This window comes from Sylvia atricapilla, chromosome 3, assembly GCF_009819655.1.
Source record: "Sylvia atricapilla isolate bSylAtr1 chromosome 3, bSylAtr1.pri, whole genome shotgun sequence".
NCBI lineage: Eukaryota > Metazoa > Chordata > Aves > Passeriformes > Sylviidae > Sylvia > Sylvia atricapilla.
In genome coordinates, this window is record NC_089142.1 from 32364405 (window position 1) to 32376757 (window position 12353).

General features: G+C 35.1%; 1 protein-coding gene across 1 annotated transcript in view; it reads right to left on the bottom strand.

Moving 5' to 3' along the window:
- Window positions 1-12353, bottom strand: part of PHIP (pleckstrin homology domain interacting protein) — a 107014-nt gene that overhangs the window by 23133 nt on the left and 71528 nt on the right. Inside the window, exons 21-27 of the mRNA XM_066315049.1 lie at window positions 11569-11709; window positions 10687-10763; window positions 9820-10051; window positions 6649-6768; window positions 2935-3042; window positions 2385-2509; window positions 2093-2175 (exon numbers count right to left, since the gene is read on the bottom strand). Coding sequence (XP_066171146.1) covers window positions 2093-2175; window positions 2385-2509; window positions 2935-3042; window positions 6649-6768; window positions 9820-10051; window positions 10687-10763; window positions 11569-11709 — 886 coding nt within the window. The remainder of the gene's footprint in view (window positions 1-2092; window positions 2176-2384; window positions 2510-2934; window positions 3043-6648; window positions 6769-9819; window positions 10052-10686; window positions 10764-11568; window positions 11710-12353) is intronic.

The following is a 12353-nucleotide window of genomic DNA, read 5'->3' on the forward strand; positions in this document are numbered from 1 at the left end:
GATCACAAGTAATTCAGGACAATTATAAAGCTTCTATTAATAGTCCTAATTGTGCTGAATAGAATCAAGTAAACAGAAAAATATCTGAAATGCAAGATCAAAAATGCAAATAAGGGCTAATGCTTTATTTTAAAAGAATAATTTGTTTTCTGAAGAGCTATAAAATTACAGTTTTCCAATATGGCCTTCCTTGGTGATCAATTTTACAAAGAAACATACATAGGTACAACCAGGAGTGACTTCACTGAACTGAACATTAGGCAGATCAAATCCACTTAAAGGGGCATATACTGGCAGCTGCTTCCAAGTTCTCAAGAGCCACAGCACTCCTACAGACAGAACACTAAAGCAGAAAACAAGATGAGTGAAAGAACCATCTCCTGAATCACTGCTTTCCCCTTTGTCCTCTTTGCTACCTCATCTATGTAGAAAGCAGACCAAAATCTCTCAGAAGAAGGCAGCTCTAGTGCAATTTTCCAGAACTGAGTATCCCGGCATAATGCTTGCTTGAAGATAACAAAAAAATGTCTGTGGAACTCACAGTGGCTGCTATGTAAGAGACAGGTATGCACACCTGTCTAAGACATGAAGCTGAAGTTGCAGGAATACTACTGGAATAGCTTTTAGCCCAAGTATTTAACTTGAAGCTAAATTATACTAAGATAAAGATAAGCAATAAATAGAATCTGAATGTAAATAAGAACCTGCAATTTCAAATTTTATGTTTGTTCCTTCTAAAAAGATTCATATGTTAATGCAAATCTAATATTAAAACATACAATAGATAAGCAAATATTGTTTCCTAAAACAAACAAAGCCCAAACAACAAAAATTCACAATATTTCCATTGGAAGCTTGATAAAAGGTCCTGATACTTCCAAAACTTTCTGTGTAGCTTCAATTTATTCCAGACTGCAAATTTCTTGAAACACAGTACCAGCTCAGGAAGCCTGGCTAGGCTGTTCACAAACTATGGCAATAATTCTGCTGATGCTGCCACGATTTTGTGCAAAAACATGGCATGGCAGAGGAGGACAAGACCACACATCCATAACCGTGAGGAAAGAGCAAAGCTTAGTGACCTATTACTACATCTTCATCAACCTTATTACTTATGAGATCTTTAAACTGAAATGAACTTTAAAGAAGAAATCATGGTTTACATTTCTTATTGGATCAGAAGTCTAGGGTTTTTATCAAATTTCCTATAGAACTGAAGATGAGCTTTCTTTTCAGACAAGCTAGTGTGAAGTATGAGATGATATGGAACTTATTCTTATAGCATCATGTAATTTATACATCTACTGCTAAGACACACAACCTGAGGATACCAAAGGACAAGAGATTAATTAATACTATTGCTGAAAGGTGATCTTTGTCATCATATGGAAAAGATGATTAAGAAATAGATCTGACTGGAGGACTTAACAGTCAAGGGCATTGTTCCAGTATCCAGTATGCTGAAATAACTGGGCACAGGCAAAGTAAAAAGAATCCAAGTAATTCCCTCTTCAGCTGGCAACAAATGATATACACTTCAATGAAGCTAAACCACAGGGTTTAGAACAGAATTCAAAAAGTGTAAGGAGATGGAAGGACCATTCTTGTTGTACAATCAAGACTTATTTTGCAAATTTTGAAGAAGTATTCCCATGTTTTCAGCAGAAATTTCAGAAATTGGGAAAAAAATAATCCTAGTAGCAATGCAGTTGTAGGAGGGCCTTCAATTTAAAAGAAAAAAAAAAAAGTACAAACAATATATAGGCTACAAGAACTTACCAGCTAGCAATAAACACTATATTCCTAAAACCTATCCCTAACTATTTTCTCTGCAAATATACAATTGAAATTTCCTATAAAAGATCACTTTCCTATGAAGATCACTTTCACTATTTTTCTTGCTTGCTGCCACTTTGGTTAAGGACTAAGATGAACTTCCCAGCTAACTATGGGCAGAGCTTACTCTGACTTCAGCTGAGTATTAGGATTTCTTTACCATAAACTATTTTTAAGAAAGTTATCATGAAAATAGATAGACACTTAGAAAAACAAACAAACGAAACCACAGCGCAGAACTTTCCGCACAACTCACCTATATTCCATCGCCTATGCTTCGCATCATCAAATTGTTGCCTTAAAACTAGGAAATCTATGACATCTGGCATATCATGGTACCTAATTACAACAGAACACACAACTATTAAGCGATAAAACAGCAAAGGCATAACATAAAGCACTTACATAAAAAATTCACACTTTGAATTCAACACTTGAAAAGCACAAGGTCAATATAAATGTCGTCATTTAACTTTCAACCTCAACATCCCCCTTGCCATCCCTGTCCAAGAAAACCCCCAATTTGCATACAGTATTCCTTTCCTTACTTCATGGTGAAGGCTCCTCCCGTTAGTTTACCCGTGTCAGGGTCAAGAAAAGCTAGTTTAAGACAGCAGAGAGTAGGCATTCCCACTTCATATTTAATCCCAACTATTTTCATCAGCTCTTGCTCCTAGAATAAACAAAATACCACAAAGTACCACCACTGAAGTTAATTGAAATAGCTTTCTGAAACATGAAAACATGAATGTACTATAATTCTGCCAGATCACAAAAAAATCCAGGACCCGAAATTTAGTCTTCCACAACAAGCTATTATTTCACAATGCAGTATGTTTGAAAAATATTTTGCTATGAAGTATAACATCTCATCTGATCAAGCTGATACAAAAAGTAGTATAGGTTAAGGTCTGATTTCATTTGACTATTAACTTAAATTTCCCCCCCTTATTTTAAGATTTCTAAGAAATTCTTAAGAAATCTAGAACACTAGATTTATTTATATTAGGGACTTTATGTTCACTTAGTTTCCTTTTTTTTTTTTTTTTTTTTTTTTTTAATACTAAGATATAAATAAAAAAGAAAAAGAAGTCATACCCGCAATTCCATTTTATGCCATGGTTGTTTCTTGGGATTAATATGATATATTTTGTTCTTCTTGGCCATTACAACGTATGCTTCGTGACCTTGTCGGAAATAGTAAACCTAAAAGTGAAATGTGACAGTTATCCTACAAAGACTCTGAGGAGCTGAAATGCTAACAAGTCACTGCCATACAATGTGCTTACTTTCTATTTCATCAACTTTTCAGTCTCTTTTCCTGCCAAAGTAATGGGTTCTCAAAAAATTAAGTGGAGGAAAATTTAAAAAGCTATTATAGAAACATTTACAGAAACAAGCAGGAAAGACTTAGAACAATATTTTCTGTATGAACAAAATACCCTAAATTACACGTGAGAGAGATCAACAAAACCAGTAACAAAATCATCCATTTATCATTGCCCCATAGAGCAATTCAATGACAGCAACAAGAATTCCACTAATACACCTGGTTATACATCACTACAGAACAGCCATAATTTAACAATCAAGTATCACTAAATTCACTATCCAGCTTATCATTTTTGAATGAGAAACATATTCTAGAAGCAGAAGTCTGTTATTTTTCTGGTAGGATTTTGGTGTTTGCTTCCGTATCAATGAAAAAAACCTAACAAAGGCTTGAACAAACTAATATAGACATTTCCAGTGTTTACTAATTTTTTTAAACCCTTCCAGTATAAAATTCTGTGGTTCAGACATCTAAAGTCTAACAGTTCTACTTTGATCTCACATGGATGAGTGCTTTTATTAAAAGCCATCACTGTAATGAGGTACTAAGCTGAAACCCATAAACATGAATTCAAGGAATGTACTTGAAATTTGAAACAGAAGTTCCACAAAGTAGTTAGAACAAAGGTCTGATAAATGGCTGCATTCTTGGTACAATGTATGCCAAACAAAAGATCCTCTTCAAGTGTCCCAACATGGGATCTCCATTTAATAGCACAAAGGAAAGATAGACTTGATGTAAATGTCCAACATAACAACAACAACAACAACAAAAAAGAGCAGAGCAGAATCCCTCTAAGTTTCAAAATATACAAATAAACATATTTTTATTTCTACCTGCTTTCCAAAACTCTTGTATCATAAAACATTATAAAGAAGTCTTTGCCAGGTTTCTATATTAACAGGTGCTGAACACTTAGTGTCACGTGGCAAATTTAAGCTTTTTTAAATGGAGAAAGACTCAGCACCACATTATTTTAAATCCTTGTTTTTAGAGTATTCAATATGCATAATATCCTCATAGGGACAAAACACACAGCAGCTACAAAAGGCATGAAAGCAGTGAGAATCTCCTAGGCACTGTCAGAATCTATCTGTCAGAAAAAGGAACAGAGGCTACTGAGATATATCTGAAGCAAATTCACATTACACTCTCAACATTGTGAAGATTGTTTCCCATACATCTCAGTGAATCAAAACAAAACAAAACAAAACAAAACAAAAAAAAAACAAAACAAAACAAAAAAAAAAACAAACAAAAAAAAAAAAAAACACCAAACACTGCACAGGCTACAATCTCTGCTACACTTTAATGTTTCTGCTAAACCACTACATAAATTCAACCCACTCTTTACAGAAGTGAAATATTCTTTATTTTGCAAATGGCTCTAAGCATTGCATCTTCTGTCAGAAGAACAAACTGGGAAGATATCTGTAAAAAAATAATAATTCATGTCTTTTCCCAGGAAATAATATTTTTATTCTTGATGAATTCCTGCTTCTGCATGTTTGTTGTAATACCCAGACAAAACTGGTTTTCATAGTGTTAAGGGCAGAACAAACAACAAGCATGCCTTGTATTTGGGTGTTCAGACAGCAAAATTGCAACCCCATATCTCTGGCGTGTTTCCACCGTTCCTCAAGACACAGGGCAGAGATCTGTCCACAGCACTATTCAGAAAGGGAAATGAGATGATATCTGCTATTCTTATACACTAAGTGTAACTAAATATAGCACTACTGTTTTTTCTTACTGGTTTGTACAGCTTGAAAACAAATTTGAAATACATCTCCTCCCAAATCTTATAAAACATACTTTCCATCCAATAAAATGTTGGAAGGCTACACAATATCTCTTCTCACAACATTTCTCTAGTTAAAACAACCCTTTATTTCTCTGTATTTCAAAACTAACTTTCTAGATAAATAATTTCTTTCCACATATTAAGGAAATCTGGGGATGTAGAGATGAAGTCTCAGAGCAGCTCAGTTACAAACATTCCGTCTATTGCTGCAATTATTCCTACTTTCTAGGCACAGGATACAAAACTTCCTGTTCCACATAAAGCATGTTCAGCAAAAGGACGTACCCTACTTAGATATTCCTGGTACACATTGTACATGCTATTCAGCAGGTGCCAAATCAAACACAACTGTTTATCTTACTAAACCAATACGATGTTAAAGTCTCCTGAGCAGTATGGTACTGATAAATCCTTGGCTGCTTCACTGTATCCAGATGGTATCAGGCACCAAATATATTTATTTGGACTTGATCTTTTGAACAGCAGAGTCTCCAAAACATGCTTACTGGAGGGCATGAATCCATAAGCATTTTCTCTAGCTGCAACTCTCAACTTGAAATGTTCCTTCCCTCCCTCACTAGCTTTGCTGATGTAATTTTTGCATAGCTGTGCTGTGAACTGGATCAGTGAAGTGATCCAGTAAAAACAAAACTGCTTGCACATGCAACCTCTGCTCCTGATTCAGTTTCTAAGGTGGTGCCCACAAAAAGGCTTTAGCTTGGGAACAAAGTTAATCAAATTTGCCACCATGTCAAGTATTTCTCCAACAGCATTCAGAAGGTGTGAGCTATACCACAACACTGTTTAGTACCTCAGAAAACATGGTGCTCCCCAAAGAGACAACAAACTGCCCGTTACAGCATAAGCCAGCTATTTCCTCTTATTTCAGCCTCAGGGGGTTTTAAGAAACAAGCACAGACACTGGCTTTCAAGATTGCGTTCTACCTCATAACTACTTATTCATAGAATTCACTGTAATGTTCACCTGCTACATATTCCAAAGTAGAAACTGGTGTTTTTTCTGCTGTTTTTTGAGACATCTGGGTCGTGTTTACAAAGTATTTACAGTCTGGTTTGTATAAAATACATATATACAAAGCTTTTCTTGTGATTTTCTGCTGTAAGAGACTAGCAGTTTTTTGGTATCAGGAACACAAGCGATAAGGACAATATCAGAGTTTTTCTTCAGAATAAACAATTTTTTTAAAAAATTACATCAAAACAACCACACCAAGCAAATAACTCACAACCGTCCCCAGAAGGCTTAATTCCTGTTTTTTATTCCAAGTCCCAAACTGAAGTATGTTTTCCAGACTTAATTTCATATCTGATTTCCTACCTGTTCTTCAGGATACCAAGTGCTCTACAATTAAGGAGTACTTTCACAACATAAAGCACCTCACACAGCTTGTCTACAGGTGCCATAAGGAAATCAACACACTGAATACCATACAAGAAGGAACACTACTGCAACAGCATGGAATAATAATAAAAATTCAAAGCAACACTATGCTGAATATTTTCTAAGTACAAGGAAGTGAAAGCAAATTTTATCCAGATCAAAGAATGTTTTTAAGAAAATCCAAAATATTTTTTTATAAGTCTCTGGGGAAAAATGCACAGATGAAAATACAAAAGAAGCAAGGGCACAAAGGGAAAGTAAAAACTACAATACCTCATCCCCCATCTGTGGGACAAATGGGCACCGCCGAGGAACAGTGTCGGTAATCCAAGCTGAAGGCAGCCATTCTTCCAGTGTCAAACCATTTTCTGTCAGAACTCCCACAGCCAGCCTCTGAAGAAAACGTACACAGAAGATTAGTACAAAATGACTGCTAGTATGAGGATTAATTTTAACAGTCTTTAGAGATTTTTTGGGGTGTGTGGGGATGAACTCTAATAAAAACTGAATTTAATAACAGTCCAGTAACTATGTCTCATGCCCAAAAGGACAAAATGGAAGCATGTCATTCTCTTGAACTAAATTCACATGGTTGCCTTGGCCAAAAAGGCACTAAAATTATACAACTGCCTCCAATTAAGGAACCTTGCACAAAACAAGGAGGAAGAGATTTATGAGGTAAATCATGTGAAAATTACCTGGATTGAGTACATCCACATTACCCACTGGTATATTTACTATAAAGTGCTGTGGAACTGCGTTTTCAAATATAATTCCACATCACATACTTGTAAGCAATGACACGCAGGGCAGTTGCTGGTCCTAGGTGCACACTGCTTGTCTGTATCTAATAGGTTAGATAAAGCAGAGGTTTGTACAACCATTCAAGCAAGGCTGCTTTGAAATTCCTAACAGGATCTTGTGTGTGTGTGTGTGTGTGTATACAGAATGCAACCCTCAATGGCTGTACAGAAATTCACTTCATACAGCCACTGCTGGAGGCCTCTGCATCTCCAGACTGCAAATAGGATATGCCATGTGTAATTCCATTACACCAATTCCAATGTGCTTCCACATGACAAGTACTGTGATGACTGCACCAGTGAGTATTACAGGAAAAAGCAGACATATAGCAAAAACAAAGACTCACAATTTAAAAAAAAATCAAAATAGAATCTCTCTATTGTAATAAGTCAATAACATAGAAGCACTTTGTGAATTCTGAGGTTCAAGCAGGTCTGACTTGCAAAAAACTGATACACGGCATCACAGCAAAGTATCTAGCCAACTGGTGAATTATGCCAAGGTAAAAAATAGCCTTTAACCAGAGAACCCTCCCTCGTTATAACGTTACACATTAATCATCAGTTTGAAACTTTCTGGAAGCCAAGATTAATCTTAGTTACTCATCAGGAAGGGACTATTCCCAGTGACTTTATTAAATTATTTCTGAAACTCTCCTAAATCCTTTAGTAATTAGTTCCACTATCTGAATACACGCTCAGGTGGCTTTGGGGTGTGAGGGGGATGTTGAATGGAAAAATGGCTCATTTTTGAGCATTGTGTCTGTAACATCAGAAGCTACATCTCACTGTAACAAAATAAGGAAGGAAACCATTCTGCATTTATTCCTTTCTAAACCACGACAGTTTTATACAAGGTTTTTTATCATATCTCTTCTAAACTCTCTCCCTTCTAAGAGTCAATCTTTGTGTCTGACCTAAAGAAAAAAACATGGTCTGTACTTTTGGTCTTCCTGGGTGATCCTTCCTTGTCCTCCTTCATTGCTGTATAATATTTTAGATTGATTTTTGGTAGAGGGGGATTAGAAATGTAAGCACCATTCAACATCATGAAACCCATGCATTAATAGAGATGAAAGTCAATTTTTCCCTGCTCTTTTTAAATTTTTAAGATTCTGTGTGTGGCTACAAAGACAGCCAAGACTTCTTTCTGCAATGAAAAGACCTAATTTTGAATAAGGATCAGAATGAGGAAGAACTTTCTACCAGAAAGACCTGTGAACTCTGCTCAGTAAGGAGGTCAAATGTCCACCACAAGAAACTTCAAAGACTAACATCTTTCAGGAATGACAGGTATAATTAATGCTACCTAGGGATAGAGGAAAGAGATGTGATTTTCTGCAATTACTTCCAGCCTCATGTTTTCTTGTGACTCAAGCAGGTCAGCCTTAAAGTGCAAAATATCTAGGCCTGATACTTCTGGAACCAAAAACATCCCATATCTCAATAGCTGGGACTAAAATGGACGCAAAAGTCCCAGAACACTCAGTTTAGTTTTAATCTAAGTGGAAATACTAGGCTGTCAACCAGTTTTTTGTTTTATAAAAAGAAGCTAAACTACAGGTTTCAATAATTTTAAATGTCCTCCACCATCTATTTTTCTCATCTTTCTTATTCCTTCTCATACCTTTTTTTGGTTTCAGATGGTGTAAATAGCAGTATACTATTAGTATTAACAGTGCAACTAATGACTTTGTACAATACACAAAAAGTAGCCTAAAGAAAGAATAAAGGCATCCTGTATGCCATACCAGAGATTCACGGCTAATCTGACACTGTGCCAACCTCGGTGTTCAAACAGCTGTTTTGTCAGTCTACCTTCTAATGAGGGCTAAAACACTGAAATAATGATCTTAAAGAATGCTATCCAATCCAATAGATAAACAAAATACAGGTATTTAGTTTAGATGATACAGTTAGCTTCCTTGGGTACTGCAAAAATAGAAGCTATATGTTTACAATAACAATTAGCATGTACCAGATAGATCACTTCTGGTACCTGTAAAGAAAGAAGGAAAAGCGAAGTTTGCAGATCTAACAATTAAAAATAAAACGGCCTCTCAAAAAACACTGAAAATAACTGAAGTCACAGAAAATTTCTATGTACTGATTTAAATTGTAATTACATTATATTAGAAAGCAAACAAAATACACACATCAACAAAATCCTGACCAAGTCATATTTCCGTCGATGGAGTCAAGTGGCAAGCATAATGCAAATATCATATATCATAGAATTGACAGAAAAAAATGACATGATTGTGCAGATCTAAAAGAAATTGCAATTACATAGGGAGACAAGTCAGCACAGCTGTAAAAAATACTGGCATGTTATACCAGTACTCAACTGTATTGGAAGTTAAACAATCTACTTCCACAGAAAGGAAGCTTCTGGTCTGAGCAAGGATAGTGATATGGACATTAGAAGTGCTCCTTATGTCAAATGTATCATATTCAGAAAGCATATCACTACAGCCATCACTGGACTTGTAAGAGTCTTTAATTATCATTTGTTAAGAGTAAAAGTCATGACGCATTTTAAAATTAGACAATATTAAGTTGTATTTGTTACTGAATCACTCATCCAATGATTTTTAAGTCAGTAGGAATGAGCAACCTGTAATACACAAGAACATCTAACCTTTTGTTTTCTCTCTTTGGGTTTCCTCTTCTTTGGTGATGTTGATGGTCCATCTTTCTCCTCAATACCCTTTTTCCTTTCCTTTTTAATTTGCTTTCTTTGTTTTTCTGGTCCTTCTTCATCCTCAGAACTACTTTCTGCTTTCTTTGTTTTAATTTTAGGAATTTTCTTTGGTGGTTGCAAATTGATTCCTGCATCTGCCGTCCAGTCAGAATAATCACTAGAATAGTCACTATATGTAATATAACAAAGAAAAAACAAATTAAAAACCCTAAGTTAAAAAAACAATTTAAATGGTAGTAAATCAAATGCCCTGACATCATTTGGTCGTGCAAGAAACTTAACTTACAGCATCCCTCAAAGTAAACATTATGTTTACTTTATCAATTCAAGATGATAAACATTGAAGTCTGCATATTGTTTTCAAGACTTTGGGTTGTGAATAGCTTTGAATGAAAAAATACAGGATGTTTTATTTGCTCTCTAATTTCAAACCAAGGATCACAGCTCAGACTGAGAGCCATAGGAAACTGCTACTACCTGCCTGAAGTGTTTGTGTGCCTGAAAAGAAATACCTTCCTGCAAAACAATTCCGCTTCTAGCAAACAAGAAAAAACCTTCCCTAGTTAGCAGTAAGACTGAAAATTAAATCCTGAAAGTTTCATGTTCTTGTTCACTTCTTCTTCTAAATCTGCACAAATGTTAGTTATTACTCATTAGCTGTTTACAAACATCTTATTAAAGATAGATTTATTTATAATTATAAATTATCATTATTTATTTGTAATATTTATTAAGATTACAAAGATCTTATTAAAGATTTATTGGCAAGAATTTTCTCTGTAGGTTATATTCATTGTCACTTACCTAGAACTGCCTTCACTGTGCCATGCTCTTTCATCATCTTCTGATGTTCCACCACTGGCAACAACTACTTCCCCTTCCTAATAAGGAGAGCAGAGGGCATTGGGAAGAGGCAGAGGGTGAGGCAGAGAAAAAGAAACATTTTGTTTAGAGCTCAAGTTATAATACATGACAATACAATGAAAGCTTTTCTAGGCTTTATATGTGTTATTAACATCTGGCATTCTAGAAGCTTTATGTTAAAAAGGCATTTTAGTTTGCAGATATTTCCTTCACTTTAGAGGACTTAAAGAAGTACGAAGATGTTTGTCTGGCCAGATGCGGTGTAGAGCAACATTTTTTATCCCCATTTGACAAGCCCAGTTTACCCTCTCAAAAATTATTTCAAGTGTTTTTAATGTCATATTTCTATATTTTTTCAATACCTAACAGAAATCCAATATTAATTTTATGTACTCCTCACTCATTCTTTACCATATATACAGAAGAACAGAATAATTGAGGCTGGAAGGGACTTCCAGAGGTCATAATATCTGTTCAAGCAGGGTTACCTAAAGTTGGTGGCCACATTGCTAGGCCATGTGGGCAGTACTGACTAGGCTTACAAATTGTACATAATTTGCAAAATACCCTTACAAATGAGCATTTTTCTCCTTTGTCAATTACTTTTTAAGTCAAAGCTATATATATACACAACAGCATGTGAAAACCTAATACAACATGATTTCTTAGAGGTGAAACAAAATGCACAATGAGAAACGTAACTTGAGTTTCCACTAGAAACATGTGGATTGTTTATGTAATGAAAATGTTTCATTAGCTGAAGCACGAGCTTAATGAGTAGAAATGAAATACATAAGAATGCCTCATGAAAAAGGGTCTTACATCTGAAGAACTGTGTCCATTTTCCAACTCTTCAGGAGGCCTTGCAGTTTCCTCTACTGCATATCTCGTACGGTAGTTGTGCTGATTAGCTGCTTGTTTCTTTGAGTCACTAGCATCTAGTAAATTATCATGAGAATGGTTCTGGGAAGATACAAAAGTCAAAATACATAATTTTTGAGTATACATTTTATTAATACATAGCATTTCCTTTGAAAATAGTATTCCAGGAACAATTTTTGCATTGGCAAGAAGTTACAAGTCCAAAACTAAAAAGCTACTGAAGAGAACACTCCACATGCATAGCTGAATGAATATAAGCACCAAACAGTTCTGTGTATTATGAAAATAATTAAATGTCTTCTCAAAACAATTTTTAAATCTGTAATTATTAAAAATATTCATTCTCTGCAAAGTACATGTCAGTTAATAAGGACTAAAACAAGGGCTAAAACATAACTACTGATAGACTGCTTGTATAAGCTTAGAATTACACTAAAAATGCCTAAGGAAAGGAAGCTCCTAAACAGAAGTCCAGAGTTACTTTGCAGCCAAGGGGTCATATGTGAAAAGAAACCTGTACAGGAATACATCCCTTACCATAGAAAGATGACTGTTAGCAAACACAGACCTTTAAATAGTACAATGATGCATTGAAGAGTTCAAATGAATGAGTCAGTTTTAAAGAATATGAGTTATTTTGAAGCTTAAAAGAATGAAATAGAGCTGTAATTTAGAAACACTTCATGCTCCAGCATGAAGAGATTTTGTTCCTCCTGTGAAATATA